This window comes from Camelus bactrianus, chromosome 16 (assembly GCF_048773025.1).
Source record: "Camelus bactrianus isolate YW-2024 breed Bactrian camel chromosome 16, ASM4877302v1, whole genome shotgun sequence".
Lineage (NCBI taxonomy): Eukaryota > Metazoa > Chordata > Mammalia > Artiodactyla > Camelidae > Camelus > Camelus bactrianus.
In genome coordinates, this window is record NC_133554.1 from 5,967,464 (window position 1) to 5,983,474 (window position 16,011).

The following is a 16,011-nucleotide window of genomic DNA, read 5'->3' on the forward strand; positions in this document are numbered from 1 at the left end:
CGCCGGCTTTTACTTTCTCCCATTCCCCTTATGTCTCATCAGTTACCAGGGCTTATTCTCCTTCTTACTTCCTGTCCCTCTGCTCAGTCAAGCCCTTCCTTTCCATCCCCACTGTCGGGCAAATTCCGTACCTTCTGAGGAGCCTCTCCTGCCCGTCCCAGCTGAAAGGGCTCTGCCTTCCTCTGGGTTCTGAAAGCTCTCATTGTCCATCGGCTTATCAGTTGGCGCTCATTACTGACAGACTCCCATGTACGGTTATTCCTTGTTTTCACTTGTGTTTCTGCCTTATCTTCCAAGCTTTAGAAGTCAGGTCCTGTACAGGATGCTTGCCTGCATGGTCCACAGCATTCAGAAAGGGGTCGTTAGTCACTGTTAGTTGCTTGATGGACCACGTAGCCAAGGGGCTGCCCATCAGGGAGGGGGTGGGCGTGTCTTTGAGACCCTGTACCCTGGAGACTGCACGGGCTGGTGAATGATTTCCCTCCAGGACTATGAAGCATTTAGAAAAAGTGAGTCATTGCCATTCCCAGATATTCTTTCTTATTGTCATTATCGGACAACACGATTTGTCCAGCGCAGGACGAGGTCCCTGAGACTAAATGCACAGTGGAGCTCGGTGAGCCCTGCTGCCCATGGTCCCTCTCGTTTTCTGGCTGCCTTTCTCGTTGGGAGCTGGGTAGCTTCCCTCTGGGTGCCTGTTTCTGGGTCACACTGGCCAGGTTCTCTTGATCTAAACTATGTCTGTGGGTCCCAGACTTTTGTTTTCAATTGAGGTAAAATATACCTAACATGAAATCTACCATTTTAACTATTTTCAAGGGTACGGTTCAGTGGCATTAGGTATTTTCACATTGTGGTACAACCATCGCCACTGTCCATCTAAGGAACTTATCCACTTTGTAAAACTGAAATTCTGTCCCTTATTAATCTGTAACTCCCCCTCCCCCTCCCCCCAGGCCCTGGCAGCCACCATTCTACTTCCTGCCCCTGTGAATTTGACCACTATAGGAACCACACAGAAGTGGAATCGTGTAGTATTTGCCCTTTTGTGGCTGGCTTATTTCCCATAGCACAGTGTTTTCCAGGTTCATCCATGATGTTGCATGTGTCAGATTCCTGTTTAACGCTGAACAGTATCCCAGTATGGATGGACCACATTTTGTTTATCCATCCATCCATCAGTGGCCACTTGGGTTGTTTCCACCTTTGGCTATTGTGAATAAGGTGGGAGGTGTGATCTCATTGCGGTTTGCATTTCCCAAATGACTAGGGATGTGAGTATCTTTTTATGTGCTTTTGGCCATTTGTATATCTTCTCTAGAGAAATGCCCTTCACCTCTTTTAAAATTGGGTGGTTTGTGTTTGCTGTTGAGGCTAAACTTTTTTGTGTCCAGGGAAACTGCAGGGCAAGTCCTACTCCACCAGCCCCTGCTGATAGTAACAGCCGCCGTAATGACTTGCGTGACCCTCGCGCTGCGTGAAGTATTTACGTGGAGTTCTTTCTCCCCGTTAATCCTCACAGCAGCCATCTGGGGAAGATTCTGCGGTCATCTCTATTTTACACGGGAAGAAACTGAAGCTTAGAGGGTGTGACCCTGGTCTGACTCTGTCCCCCGAGGATAGCATTGCTGTCCTCGCCCCCACCCAAGGAGCTGGCATTGAAACCTCTTCATAGTGGACACTTCATCCATGTGTTTGAGAAAAGAAGTGATAGTTTATAGGAAATCACCCAGGCCTCGGGACCTCGGTTCCTCCAGAAAACCGTATTTACTTCAATAGAATCAGTTCCTAAAATCCCAGAGGTTTGCATCTGAAAGCAAACCCAGAAGTGCATGGCATTTTAAAAAATTCATTTTTCACTAAGTAATCATTTTTTTATTGGAGGTACCGGGGATTGAACCCAGGACTTCGGGCATGTGAAGCGTGGGCTCTTCCACTGAGCTATAACCTGCCCCTAGAAGTGCATGACATTTGAAGTGCTAAACCTTCAGCTACTCCAAAAAGCTTTCTGAGCAGTGTGATATATTCACCAAGGATCCAAGTCCCTGCTGAAACTCATTTCGTTGGTGGAGGCGATGTTGCTCCCACAATCCTTTCTTCACTTGAAACTTAACAGCTCTGTGACCCATGAGCTGTTTTCATCTGAGATGCCCAACATGGCCTCCGCTTTCACCTGCTGTCTGTCCTGGTTTGGAGGTGACGAGGGTGAGTGAAGGCAGGGGACCCTCACCTTGCCCCTCTGGGAGCCGCGGCTTTCCCAGCCCTGGACGGGTCTGACACACTGGTTCTTTGGGGGAGCCTTTTCCATCCTTTTTCTGTTGGCTTTTATCTGGCCTTGGGTTCACGCAGCTGGGGCTGGAGCTGGGGCCAGAGCCGTGACTTCGGGTTGGGAAGAAGTTGGCGGAACATTCCCCAGCAGGGCTTGGGCAGACCCAGGGAGTCCCGCCTAAAATACAGAGGACAAAGGCGCTCTTGTCCACCGGCCTGGGGGTGGGAGGCATCTGGTCAGTGACACAGGCTTGGCCATTGTATGTCGTGACCTCAGCCAACTTTTTTTTAGCTGAGAAAGGGGAAAAAGGGAGAGTGCAAAAAAAGAGAAAAGAAAGAAAGAAAGAAAGCAGGCCTCCAGATCCTTTGCATCTGGAAAGTCCAGAATGTGTTGCTGATTTCCCCACAAGAGGAGCAGATTTGGAAGGAAATGCGCAATGTGGTGGGTTCTTTGTGAAAGAACAGCAGTGAGAAAAGCCGCAGGAACATCCTCCCGGGTGCCTGGCGCCCTGACCCTGGGGGAGCTGCTCGCCTGGGCCTCATTTCCCGAAGAGGGGGCCATGCAGAGGAAGCTGGCAGGGGCCTGGCCCTCAGCCCGGCGACTTCAGACAGGACCCACGACTCTCTGAGTGCACAGCCCCCGAAGATGAGCTCTTCCCCAATGATGGTAAGACCCGATCCTGCTCGCCTGCTGATGTGTGTTCAGCTGGCTTTTCTCCGCATGATCCTGGAATGACGTTGACATTTTAAAGAGGCCGTTCTCAGAACTCCCCCGAGATGTGGGCTCCCAGCTGCTGAGCTTACAAGGTCTGGTGTGTTGGGGGCGCCTTTCGCAGGCCCAAGGCAAGTGGAGGGAGGGGAAGAGAAGATGCGGTTGCTGTTTGAGAAAGCAGGAAGAGAGGGGGAGATGATTGAAAGGGGGCGTTTGTTGAGAGGAGGGGAGTCTTGGCTCCCCCTTGGTTACCTGGGGAAGCAGTTTAGTTCATTGTGACTGAGAAGCAGGGTAGAGATGTGCATTTTTCTATCATGGGGATCAGAGATCTTGCCTCTCCCACTTAATTCCTCCCAAATCCAAGGCCTGGTTTCTACCCACCCACCTACCCTCTACTCCATGGCCCAGTTCCAGCAGGGGCACTGCAGGGTGAAAAGCCCATTAGGGGACACAGCTCCCTAGAAGATCTGTCCAGTTAATCTGGTATCTGCACTGTGCTTCCAGGCTCGACTGGAGGCTTCTGTCCAGTTTGGTGGTGGCAGCAGTGGCCTCCATAAAGATGATGGATGCTTTCCTGAGATGCAGGAGGAGAACAGCCTTATTTCGCTAACCCTTCTGCCTCTAAAAGTTAGACTCCCCACGTTGGAAAGAGAAAATCTCTTATCAGCCAAGACTTTAGCAGCCACTGTCTTGAGGTTCTGGACAGCTGAGGGAAGTCCACTTTCGATAGAAAGGCTCGTCTGTCTCTGCACAGAAGCTTCTTCCAGGACGTTCTGTCCCACTGGCTGGGTCAAAATCAGCATCTCTGGTTTCGGCATGAATTGCAATAGACGCCTGAACTTGTACCAGGAGGAGAAAGAGTGCTCATTATCCTGGAGCATCTTGACCTAGGAAAGTTCACAGCAGGGCTTCTCAAAGCTCAAAGTGCATCTGAATTGCCCAGGGACCTTGAAAATTGTAGAGCCTGGCTCTAGGGTGGGGCGAGAGCTTGCCTGTTTTTTTGTTTTTGGTTTTTTGTTTTTTTTTTTGACGGGGGAGGTAGTTAGGTTTATTTATTTATTTTTTAGCAGAGGTGCTGGGGATTAAACCCAGGACCTTGCACATGCTAAGCACTCACTACATTTCTAATCAGCTCACAGAGGATGCCTGGGCTCCTGGTGCAGGGACCACACTTGGAGAAGGATTCTGGTAAAGAACTGAGACCAATCCATCAAGTTCTGACAGTTACAGCTGCCCAGGACCTGGCTGCAGAGCCCTGGGGGTTCTGGTGTTTCTGGCCTTGGCTGAGGATGGTGGCCAGGAGGTTTATGGGGAAGAAGGGATTAGCAAGAAGATGAACACTGAGGGGCATTCAGGGAGTGGGGAGGAGCCCAGAAAAGCTCTTGGCAGAGACCGAGGTGTGTGGGGTGCGGGCCGTTGGCGGGTTGTGCCCAGGCTGCAGGAGTGGTGTGAGGGGTGAGCAGAGGTGCTGTCTGCCCACGAGCCTGGAACAGTTCCACTGGAGGCTGCCTTCCATGCTAGGCAAATTCTAACTTTGGACACAGGGACACCCAAGATGCTGGGATGGACGTCTGGTTCTAGGCTAAATAGAGCACAACCCTGGGTGGCTCTGGGAGTAACAGGAAAGGGGATGGACACAGGCCATCAGGATAGAAGAACTCACCAGAACTCACCCTGGTGAGAGGCAGAAGCCCAGGTGTTTGGGGCCTGGGATGCGTTCCAGGACAGTCAGATGCCTCTAAATCCTGTGTCTACACTTGAATGTGACTTTTTTCCTACTCCAACAATTGCACGTCTTCAAAAATGATAGACTGACATCCAGAAACATCGACTATTAGGCTATATATTTAAAACAAACAAACAAAAAACCCCAGCCCTGGAGACCATCTGGTCCAACTTCCCTATTCTTGAGATGAGGAAATTCCATACCAGCGGAGATGAAGTGGCTTGCTCAAGATCTCGCAGCAAGACAGCGGCCGCTCCGGGCCTGGGCACTGCCGCCTCCCTGTTCACATCCTGTGTTCTTTGCCCTGTGCCCCAGAGCCGGGGGTACATCCCCCATAGTCATGTCCTCGGCTGTCCCATTCATCTAGTTTCCAGGAGCAGAGGCTCTGAAAATGACTTGGGTTGGTCAGAAGTGTGCCCCTTCTGATTCATAGAAACGGTTCCAGCCCCTCTGAGCCATTATCTCCCTCCGGTGCTCAGGGTTCAGAGCCAATTAGGACTCGCTGAGAACCAGCTTGCAGAGTCAGAGGCCTTTGATTGGAATCACTGGGAGCACGGGCCGTTGGGGCTGCAGCGTAACCAGACTGCGTCTCGGCAGTGAGAAGACTGGCTGCCCTGCGTTTCTTTTGGTGCCCGTGGGCTTGCAAGTAGCATCCGCCAAGCTGGACCAGCTGGATGGTGGCCACGGGCCAGCTGTCAGAGACTCCCAGCTTTGTGCCCTAATGAGCTCCAGTCCACCTTCCTTTAAAACGGCACCAACCCCCCCCCCCCCCCAGAGCATCTGTGGGCATCAGCTGTGTCACCTGTCGTTGAAGTTTCTTTCTGGCAAGCAGGCTGGTTTGCATGAGGTGCCAAGCCTCTGAGTGCCGGGGCTAGCAACCTTCAACTCCCTCCCTCACTTCTGAACTTCCTAGGTCAATTTTGAACAGGACAGAATGCTTGGGAAATTTGGTTATGGGGTTTTCTTCAGAGTCAGAAGAACTTGAGAGTACCAGAAAGAGTGGCATAAGGCATCTTGGGGTTTTGCACCTTAATACTAAAGAAAGGCTGTATTTCTTTTTCTCTTCCCGCCTGTCCCCCCAACCCTGTCCCAGTACCAAGTGCTGGCATAGCTCTCTTGTTCCCAGGCTTTTTCCTCTGCGAAGGGAAGCTGGACCTGGAATCATCTAGAGGGGGCTTCACCCTGGCAGGAGCTCCCTAGGAAGAGTGTTGCTGCTGTATGAGCCTCAAAGTGTCCTTCAAAAGCATTTCCCAGGGCAGGCGAATTGACATCAGTGTAGATAGAAACTAGTATAGAAAATCTCAGGTGCATTTTGAGATCCTTTAGAACTATGGGAAGTGCTAAACTCTGGCCCATCTCCTTCCTCTGACAAATAGGGACATCTCAGCCTTAAAGCGACCAGAATAGTGACCTGTGGCAGAGGAGGAGAATTACATGTTCAGCCTCCACGTAGAGGTTTGGGGTATAATGCCCATAACTTAGTATCCTGGTTTGGGCATAAATTTCATGATTTCCAATTTCTGTTAATTGTTTCACATTAGTGGCATCTTTCCCCCTACCAATTCTGAGTCTGGAGTGAATGAAGCAGGATCTCCAGACCAAAAGAGTTTCAGACCTCTTCCTCTTTGGAGCCCAAAAGAGTTTGGGGGACTTGCACAGGAAAAGAAAAATAAAAGGTAATGTTTCATGGACATTTATGTTCCTTGCCAGGACGTCTCTGTCTTCGCTTTTGCTTATGTGGCCGCTGCTTTTGCAAGTTGGCGCTGGGCATTTAAATCCCTTGAAATTTCCCTTACGGTAGTTTTAGGCTCTGTTACGAAAGATGTTCCTCAGGGTGCAGAACCCCAGTGTTTGAGGGCTGGCAGTCCCTGGTGTTACAGGTGAGAACACAGAGGTCCAGAGAGGCAAAGGGGACTGTAAATTACAGACAGCGTGTTGCCCGGGAAACACAGTCTCGTTATGCCCAGACCCCCCGTACTTGCTGCAGATGCTTGTGAAAGTCCCGATGTGGAGGTAGGATGTCAGAACAGCCCCTGCTATTTTTATCTGCCAGGGGAGGGGTAGGAGGAAGGGAGCCAGCCTTCTCAGCAGCCCATCAGGAAGCTGGGTTTGAATAAAATGTCTCTGTTAATCACAAGCCGGTGAGCAGAATCACTTGGATTTTTCCTGCTCAGAAGCCAGTTGCTGGAACAAGCTGCCGGGAGCACACTGCCTTTCCCTTTCAAAGTCAGGCAGACCTGAGAAACGGGACAAAACCTGGGGTCTTTCTCTGGGGTTCCCCAAGCCCCTCTAGACTCCAAGGTGGGGAGGCAGCTGCGGCTTCCCATCTTATTCCTGGAGCCGTTCTCATATTCCAGGACAGCTGTGGGAATCCCCTTCCCCACGTGGCCCTCACCACGGCCAGGAGGCCTCTGGGCACCTGCTCCAAACCTCGTAAGCAGCACGAGTGACTGTGCTGTTCAATGGCACAAATCATGCTGTTCGGGTCAAGGTGGAGATTCTCCCCAGAGATGCTGAAGAGCGTGTTATCTCTCAGATCCCTGTCATGACGGACGGTGTCACCAGGAAAAGCACCAGCCGTCCAGAGTTCCTCATCTTTTGCATTGTCTCCTCTCGAACCTGTTAATTGGCTCTTCTATCTTAAATCTGTCTGCCAGGTACAACAAGAATAAAAGTCTCTTCCCTCCAGGGTCGGTGAAATGGGGCTCATGCAGGAAGGTACCCAGGGCCCACGGGGAAGCCACTTCCTACACGATCGATTCCTTCCCGCCCCTCTGCTGCTTGGCCCCCCTGCTGCTTGGCCCCCAGACACTTCACGGCCATGGCATAGCTTCCGAACCAGGAGGGTTCATTCATTCCAGCTCATTCTTGTAATTCACGGTATTGTTTACAAAACTTTTCCATCCATCCTTGCCCCGGTGGAGACCCCCATGGTTTCCAGTTTAGCAAGTTTTCCTGCGAGGGTTGACTTCCTGTCTCCTTGCATGGACTACATTGTAATTGTGTTAATCAAAATTCCTGGTTAACCAGATCATCCTCTTCCTTTTTGGGGTCAGAAAATACAGAGTTTATTGTTCTGTGTTCTCTGCCTATTGAGTCCTGAGAAACAGGCCCAGTGAGTTGATTGGCCCCCAGGGAGGCACTGGGGGCTTGCAGATGGAGATGCAGAGTGGCTTGGACTGTCTTCCAGGAGCGAGACATGTTTGCAATGCTCAAAGCGGTTCAGCCTGCAGGCCCAGGGCTGGCAGCTTGGTGGATGCGGGCACCCCCAGGGCACTGACGTCCACCTCTCGTAGTGGGCACCAGCGGCAGCCACAGGGCGAGGCTTCCTCTAGCAGCTTTGTGGATGGAGGACAGTGACAGAGTCGCGTGGGGGATTGCAGAAGGTAGCTGATGCAGGCAAGGAAGAGCAAGGCAGATGCTCGTGGGGAATGGAGCTGGGGAGTCCAAGTGAGCCCCCGTCTGGGCACTTGTAGGTGTCATCCTGGGAGGCTTTTCAGCAGCGGATACAACATCTGGCATAAGCAAGGGGAAGTGGGGTGGGGGGAGGGGGGTCCAAGCCAGAGGGATGTGGATTATTGCTGTGAATGTGAGCCCATCCACCCATCCACTCTGGGCAGCGAGGCCTGAGGATGCCTGGGTACCGGGTTTAGAAGAGTTCTGGGACATTTGCATTTAAGTGCGGAGAGCCTGGTTTGGATATTTCCTTTCAAATGGACTCCAAGAGGCAGCCCTGCCAACCAGGTGATTTATAGATAGGGGGGTGTGAGGATCCCCATGGAAGGTTCTGGCAAAACCTCTAAGTCAGTCTTGCTTGCTGAGGAATCCTGCATGCAGAGAAGTGGAAGGGAGAATGGTGTCCCCATGGCTCTGTGGCTTCTTGCTGGGAAAGGCTGGAGGTGAGCCTTATGGTTAAATCCCCTTTCACCAGGCGTCTAAGCAGAGTGGATGAAGGGATGCAGAACAGCTCAGACTCGGGCCGGGCAGTGGTTAGAGTTTTCTCTGAGCGCTGAGAACTTCCAAAGGCAAACAGAGGGTGCAACTGAGTCTTCTGGAAGCCCTGGGCCCCTAGGAGCTTTCCCTCATCCAGCAAAACGCTTCGGTCCCAACCTGTCCAACTTTATGGACTCCAGGGCTCAGGATTCCCTGTGGAGGAAGGTCTTTGGTCTCCAAGAACTGTGTTCCCTCTGGCTGCAAACGTGTCCTCCTCTGGGGAAGAGAGGAGAGCAGATACCAGAAGCCAGAGGAGGGGAGCCACCAGCAGGTACCTGATAGGCTCGGCACGGGTGGGGAGAGGAGGAAAGGGAGAGCGGGACCTGCTTCCTTCCTCTTGGTGTCCTCACTTTGCCCTCCCACCCCGTGACCTTTTCTAGTATTACCTGGAACTCGTGATACAGGTTACTATTTCATTTTTTATGCTATATATTGAGAATAGTGACACATACACATGTTCTGTAACTAGGTTTGTGATGATGACGTACACATTTTTTTTTTAAAGCTTTTGGTATTCAGCCCTGGCCCTTTTGAACTGGAGGTCTTCCTTCTTCACCTGTGATGATTTTAATCTTTCAGGCAGGTGGAGTGCATCTCCTAACCACACGAGTGGTAAATATCCTGAACCCTTGTCTGTAACGCAAGGTATTTCCATCGCTTTCACTCGTGAAAGACATGGGGGCCACAGAGGAAGGGGTCGGCGTGTTACTGCGTTAACAATCCAGACGGGGCTGTCTTTGGGACTGTGGTCACGGAGGAGCCTGAGGCTTATTTCTGCTGCTTTATTGGAGGCAGGTGCCCTCCTCCCACTTAAACAGTTGTAGGACTTCAGCCTCATCTTTGCTGTGTAAACGTATTGTTAGAAGGGCTTTGCTTGTTGGGCTTTGAAAACCCGTTTTGCCTGGAGCCGCACAGGACCTTCCACGCGCCGCGTGCGCGTCTTCTCTGAGCTGAGGGAAGTTTTCTTTTCCCCCATTAACCTTCCTTTATAGTTTCTTTTCTGTCACAGCTTTTGTTCTGTTCACTTCTTCAGGAACGCACAACATCCATATCTTCTGTCGCTTCTGTTTTCATGTTTTCCCATTTCCTTTGCATTCTGGGGAAAAAAGTTCGTAAGTTTGTTCTGTGCATAATTCTTTTTCCTTTCTGCAGTACGAATTCTGTCTTCTATTGTAACCAATGTGGATGTTCCTCCTGTTACTACCTTTTAAATTTCCCTACAGTTTGGAGCATATCCTGTCCTTCTTTGATATCTTTTTTTTTTTAAACCATCTTGCCTTTTTTGTATCTGTTCTCTCCTTATGACTTTTTGCTTTTGTATGATGGATGCTGTATCTTCCTGCCCACTTTTGAGGTTGCTGAATGGTTTCCTGGAATTTTTTTTTTTCTTTTCTGAGACCAGATGAGCTCTCAAGTAGAAGTTTGTGCTTCTCCTGAGGCTTTCAGATACTGTTCCTCGGTCTATTTTCTGCACTTAAACGCTTTCTTATCTTGTCTCCCCCACCTCCCTGCACTCAAAGTTGAACAGTTGGTTCACTCAGATCCGTGAAGAGCTGGGGTTTGCTCACAGGTAGGGCACACACACTGCATGGACTGCCATTCTCTGCCTACTTGTTTGGCGAAATAGCCTCTCACATCTGTTTAAAGCCCAGTTGCTACTACAATTCCCAGTTTTCATTTGTTCATTCATCCATCCATCCATCCATCCATTCAGTTTTCTGGGTACTGAACAGAGACTAACACTAGGAGCAAGATGGACATGGCCTTGCCTTCCTGAACCTTAGTCTGTTTCTCTGTTGTGTGACTTCTTGTCCTCCTCCTCCCTCTGGCCAGGTCTCCAGATCTCTCACCCCTAGAAGAACGTGAAGATGGTGCCAGTGTCCATCCTCTCCCCACCAGCCTGTAAAACTGCTTGTGAGGACTATACTTCCCAAAATGCATCGTGCTGTTGCCATGGGTCCCCTCCTTCTTCCCCCAGCTATTTTCTGTGAGTCGCTCTCTATGGATAGAAAGGCAGCCAGAGAGAACAGTACTCTCACCTGTGAGACCGAGGCAAGGTGCCCGATATTCGTGTAGACACAGACCCTGAGGCTTGCGGCGTGGGTGTGGGAGGAGGCCCTGCTTTCTGCCTTGTGTCTTCAACCTGGAGTCGGAGCTCATTTATCCTTGGGTAGCCGTTCCTGGCTTTGCACAGGAATCTCTCCACCCTAAACAGGTGTCCGGCAGAAAGGCATGGGGAGGACGTGACTCTCCAGTTTCCTGCCCAGCCAGGACTTGGTCTTCTTGGTGGCTCCCTTGCAGCCCTGTCACTAATTGGCTGACCCACGTTAAGTGACAGTGGAGGCCACTCCTGGCCGCTGGGTCTGGACTGCTCCGGGCGCACCACCAACAAACCAGTTCCCAGAGACCCATGCCTCCCAGGCGCTCCCAGGCACACCCAGCCAGGTCCTGGCTGCTCCCAGGTATCCCAGCTGGCCGTGTGGTTGGGGAAGGAAGAAGTTGCTGGAGAGTTCTTTGTGGAGAAGCCTTCAAGCCGTGCCAATCACAGCAGCGGGCTCATTAGCAGTCATTGCCATGGCAACGGGTCTGCCAGAAAGTGGCTCGTTAGGCTGACAACTTCAGCACTGTTATATATAGATCTGGGTGTGGGGGGAGTGGGGGTGTGGGGCCCCGTGGATATGCCTTTCTTTAGAGCTCCTATTGCTTCTGGGTTTGGGATGTGAGAGGACGTGGAATAGGAGGACCTTAAAACTGTCTGATCCGGCTGTGAAATCCAGTATCTGAAGACCACCCGTTACCATTGGCGAATAACATTTGCTCACAGCTGCAGAAGGTAGGAATCAGGTGCTCCCAGAAGTCTCCTGAGGGGAAAGGAGTTCCGGGTTGAACTTGAATTGTGGTGGAGGCTGTGGGGAGTGGAGTGTGGGGTTGCTACTGCCTGAGGGCTGCAGACACAAGATCAAGTCTCTCTTAAAATAGTCTATCTGAAGGGTCTGGGCTAGGGGCTAGAGCCTTTTCTTTAATAAGTAGCCATGCAGCCATACACTGTCCTTTTGTAAATCATTACTTCCCTGTTCGCAGTTCTGGTGTCAGAAGTGATGTTTTCTCTCAGTGGCTCCCCTCTAAAGCCGCGGACCAGTCTCTTCTGAGTTCACAGAGCATAGACGCACCTGGGATGCCTGTTAAAAGGCAGCAGGCGTCCCAGACACAGGTTGATTTGATGTGTGAGTCAGGGCTCTGGAATCTACACTTTAACCCACATCCCAGGGGAAAGACTGGGTGTCCCAGGGACCACACTCTGAGAAACACTGCTGTAGGGGGATTTGCTTTTAATCTCTGAGTGACTTCCCTTTGTTTGCCTGCTCTACCCACCCCCACCCCGGGGGAAATCAGTAGCCATCATTAAGAGGAAAATTCCTTCGGTTGTGTTGTTTTAAGTAAGGAGACAAGGAAGTCAACCCGCAGCCGGGGAACGTGACTGCCTGGATGTGGGTGGTGATATTTCTGCCCATCTCCTTGGAAGGCATATGCTCATTTGGAGACCACGAGACAGGCAGGAGAATGAGTTGCCATCCTCCTTCGGTGGGAGCTGGGATGTCAGGTGGTCCAGGTGAAGACATGGAGCTGCTCATGGACAGCTGGGGAGAGACAGGCTGAGGGTAGCCAGGATTTGGATGACTGGACAGAAGTCTCTAGGACAAAGCTAGTATTTTCATGTTTGATTTTACCATTTAATTAGCTGTGCAGCACTGGGTGAGATATTAAACTCTGAGTCTCAGATTCCTCACTCTAAAACGGGAAAGAAAAATGGTGTTTGTGTGGTAGGCTTGTGGTGAAGATCAGAGATAAGTATGTAAAGCACCTGGCCCAGTCCTTGTGCGCTGTAGCATTTGGTGAGCGGTGAGTGTCACTGTCACGGCCACACATGGGATCTGTGCTCAGATGTTTCTTGAGTACCTGAGACTGGAGTTCTGGAGTGCTCTAGAGACTCTTGCTATTCCATAGGAAATAGGGTGAGTGAGTACGTGTTCACCTGCCTTCATTTGCTGGGGCAGAAGCTCCATCATTTTCTTCCGATTCTCAGAGGATGGGCTGTCATGTGCAGTTGAGCAGGTTGTTTACTGAACAAGGGGGCCCAGACTAGGGAGTCAAGGAGGCTGAAACCCAGCCTTGCACTCAGGGGGCTGGCCTATCTGGAGGAAGAGACAGCGTTTTCTAATTCCCGCACAGCCATCCTGGGCATTAGGTTAAGAATTTCTGAGCTGGAGTAAACTGTCTTCATCTCCCTCGACTCCCACTCCTTCTGATCTTGTTCCTTGTACGCGGGGCCCCCAGTCCCTGGGCCAGCCTCACCACTGCGTCTAGTTCCTATTCCCATGGGAAAGAGATGCCAGAATGGAAGGGGAGAAGCCACAGGACTAGGGAAGGGAAGGGGAGGATTTGACTTGGAAGGAACTTGGAAGAAAAGTAATTAGAAGAATAGGTTTGGCAGAGACCTTAATTACTGGGTAGTCACTCAGCTGAATCCCCTTGACGGCTGTGGGGCAGCTCTCCCACGAGGCCTGCCCGTCCACGGCCATGACAAGTGAGGTAACCATGGTGGTTTGGGCCTCTTGGATGAGGGCCTGCAGGTGGGGAAGCCAACTGTGTGTGTGGTAAAATACACATAACATAAAATTTACCATCCATGACCTGTATACATTCACAGTTTTGTGCAACCATCACCACCATCTAGTTCCAGAATGTTTTCATCACCCCAAGAACGAAACCCTGTACCCATCTTCCCCCTCCCTCAGTCCCTGGAGACCACTAATCTGCTTTCTGTCTCTGTGGATTTTCCTGTTCTGGGCATTTCATGTCAATGGGATCACACAGAATCTGGGGTTTCGTGTCTAGTTTATTTCACTTAGTGTGACTTCACCGTTCATCCGTGGGTTAGGGCATATCAGCCCTTCATTCCTTTTGCTGACTGAATATTCCTTTTTATGGATACACCACATTCGCTTGGTCTGTTCATCAGCTGATGGACACTTGGGTTGCTTCTGCCTGTTGGTGATTGTGGATAACGCTGCTGTGAACATGTGTGTGTAAGTGTAGTGTTTGAGCTCCGTTTCCAGTTCTCTTGGGATGTACCCAGTTGTCTCCATGTCTTTGACCCCTGACTTATCTCAGGCCAGCCAACAGGAATAACTTCTATCTGGGAGAGGGGAGAAGGCAAGGGGACTGTGGCGGCCTTGGAGGGTGGTGGCAGAGCACAGATGGCAGGCAGAGCAGGGACCTTGCTAGAGAGGATTTGGGGACCATCTTTGCCACAATGGCCACATTAGGAAATTGGCTGAGTTGGCCCTGGTGCCCCCTCTCTCTGTCAGCACCTCTTGACCCTCCTTGGCTCGGCATCAGAGATGCCTCCTCCAGGTACCTTCCGAAGGTCCTGCGTTTCCTAGATGGGGGACACCTCGGAGCAGTCACAGCCCCTCCTTGGTCATCAGTGTCCTTAGTTGGAAAGCAGGGCTGCTCTGACCCTACAGAATTAAGTAAATTAACTGGAGTCATTCTAAAGAGAAAAGTACCACCCAGCTGTGGAGATGGGATGGATTTCATTGATCGATTCCGCAGGTGGGACCCAGAGAGTCAGGCAGGTTCCGTCCACCAGCCCAGATAAGGAGAGGCCTTCTCACCAGAGCATGTGAGTCAGCGTCTTAACCCATCAGCCTCCCCTGTGGGTATGTGTTTGCCTTTTAAGTTGAGTAGTCCTGGAAACAGACACCTCAGGGAAGTGACTGTGAATGGTGATGTTTCAGCTGCTGTGAGAGTTGGGTGGAGGCTGGGTGTGTGCCCCTGAACTTCCCATCACAGGAGGCAGAGGCTGTGTGAAGCTTGGCATCAAATGGTCCCCTTTTGGCTGGAACTCCCATTTTTTTGAGTACGATGGTGACAGTCACTGCCTTAGGTCCCCAGTTGGTTATTAACCTCCATGGCATCTTCTACAGCTGGACTAATACCATCATCCTCTATTTCACAGATGTGGCAATAGGCAGGTGGGGTGAGTCATTTCCCCGGGTCATATGGTGGCTATGTGGTCGCGTCAGGATTAAGTGAGCCTGAGGCCACAGGGCTGGTTCACTGTGCTTCTGGGTCCCTCTCTCCTCGGCCACCTATTTCTGGCCGTGTCTATCTCTGACCCTTGGTTAACACCCCTTAACAAGTTCTCATTTCTTACCAGGTTATTTAGACAAGCACCCATCTGGCCTTCTCTTCTTAGATTATAAGTTACCTGAACTCAAGCAGAAGCAACCTGGTTCTAGACTTCTTCTCTCAAGCCAAGACCTTCCCATTCCTACTTTACGCCCAACTCCATTCACCCAAAAGGTCCACCTCCTGCACGTGGGATATTTTATATGTACAAGCCCTGTGCTCATCATAGGGCTATTGGTCTTGCATGTATTTTGACCACCCGTCGATCGGGAGAGGCGAGAGCAGTGTCTAGACGCCCAGGTAAACATGCTCAGGTGTGTGCTTGGGCTCGGTGAATGTGCCCTGCTGGTGAGGAGGCCTCCTGGCTGCCGTCTTTAGAAGCCAGCCTTTCACACGGAATCAGAGAGGCACTGCGGGTTGACAGGTGTGTGGGAGACAGAAGCATTTGGGGCATGGGGGAGGGCTTTTAATTAAATTGTGAAAATTCGTAATGAAACACGCACCGTGACTACGCAGAGGGCCACGGGGAGGCTGTTTACTTGAGTCCCAGGAGCAGCTAGGATTGGTCTGATCCCGCTGAGGGCGTGCAGGGCACACCACAGGGAGCGGACGCTTGTGGTTTCGCAGCTTCAGAAAGCCGAGAGCAGTCTGGGAGCTGTGTGTCTCTACTGCTGGCTTTCAGTCTCTTATTTTCCTAAGTAGGGGTCCTTAGTGACTGGAAACCGCCTCTGCAGGCCTCGCTGGGGGATGCTGAGGATGCTTGGGAAGAGCTGATGAGCTTTAATATTTTTTATTATTAGTCCATCTTTGTTGAGAAATTGACAGCACTTCTTGTGTGGCTGGAATTCTGATTTTAGTCAGTTTTCTTTCTTCGCAAGGAACAGCAATTGAATGGGCTCATTTGGACCCTCTTTCCTTATCTTTAAATGTTCTTGAGCTAACAACTTTTATTTCTGTGTTTATTGAAGGAAATTTAGGTGGAGGAGAGAAGCAAAAAGAAGAGACTACAAATTCCCTGTCATCCCACCACCAGGAATTGTCTGTTTCAGCCTTTGTATCTGCATCTCGTTCCTCTGTTACATATTTTTCTCTCATTTTGTTTTAAAGAAAAGTACTA

General features: G+C 50.8%; 1 protein-coding gene across 9 annotated transcripts in view; it reads left to right on the top strand.

Moving 5' to 3' along the window:
- Positions 1-16,011, top strand: part of GAS7 (growth arrest specific 7) — a 184,419-nt gene that overhangs the window by 100,924 nt on the left and 67,484 nt on the right. For 2 of the 9 annotated variants that reach the window (XM_074342194.1, XM_074342195.1), the window contains exon 1: positions 11,509-11,532. The exons of 6 other annotated variants lie outside the window; for them this stretch is intronic. Coding sequence is in view for 1 of the 3 variants with exons in the window: in XM_074342189.1 (XP_074198290.1) it covers positions 2,915-2,935 (21 nt within the window). In the remaining 2 variants the exon portion in view is untranslated. Of the gene's footprint in view, positions 1-2,438; positions 2,936-11,508; positions 11,533-16,011 lie in introns of those variants that run through there. One more of the 9 variants, XM_074342189.1, reaches the window with a different exon arrangement.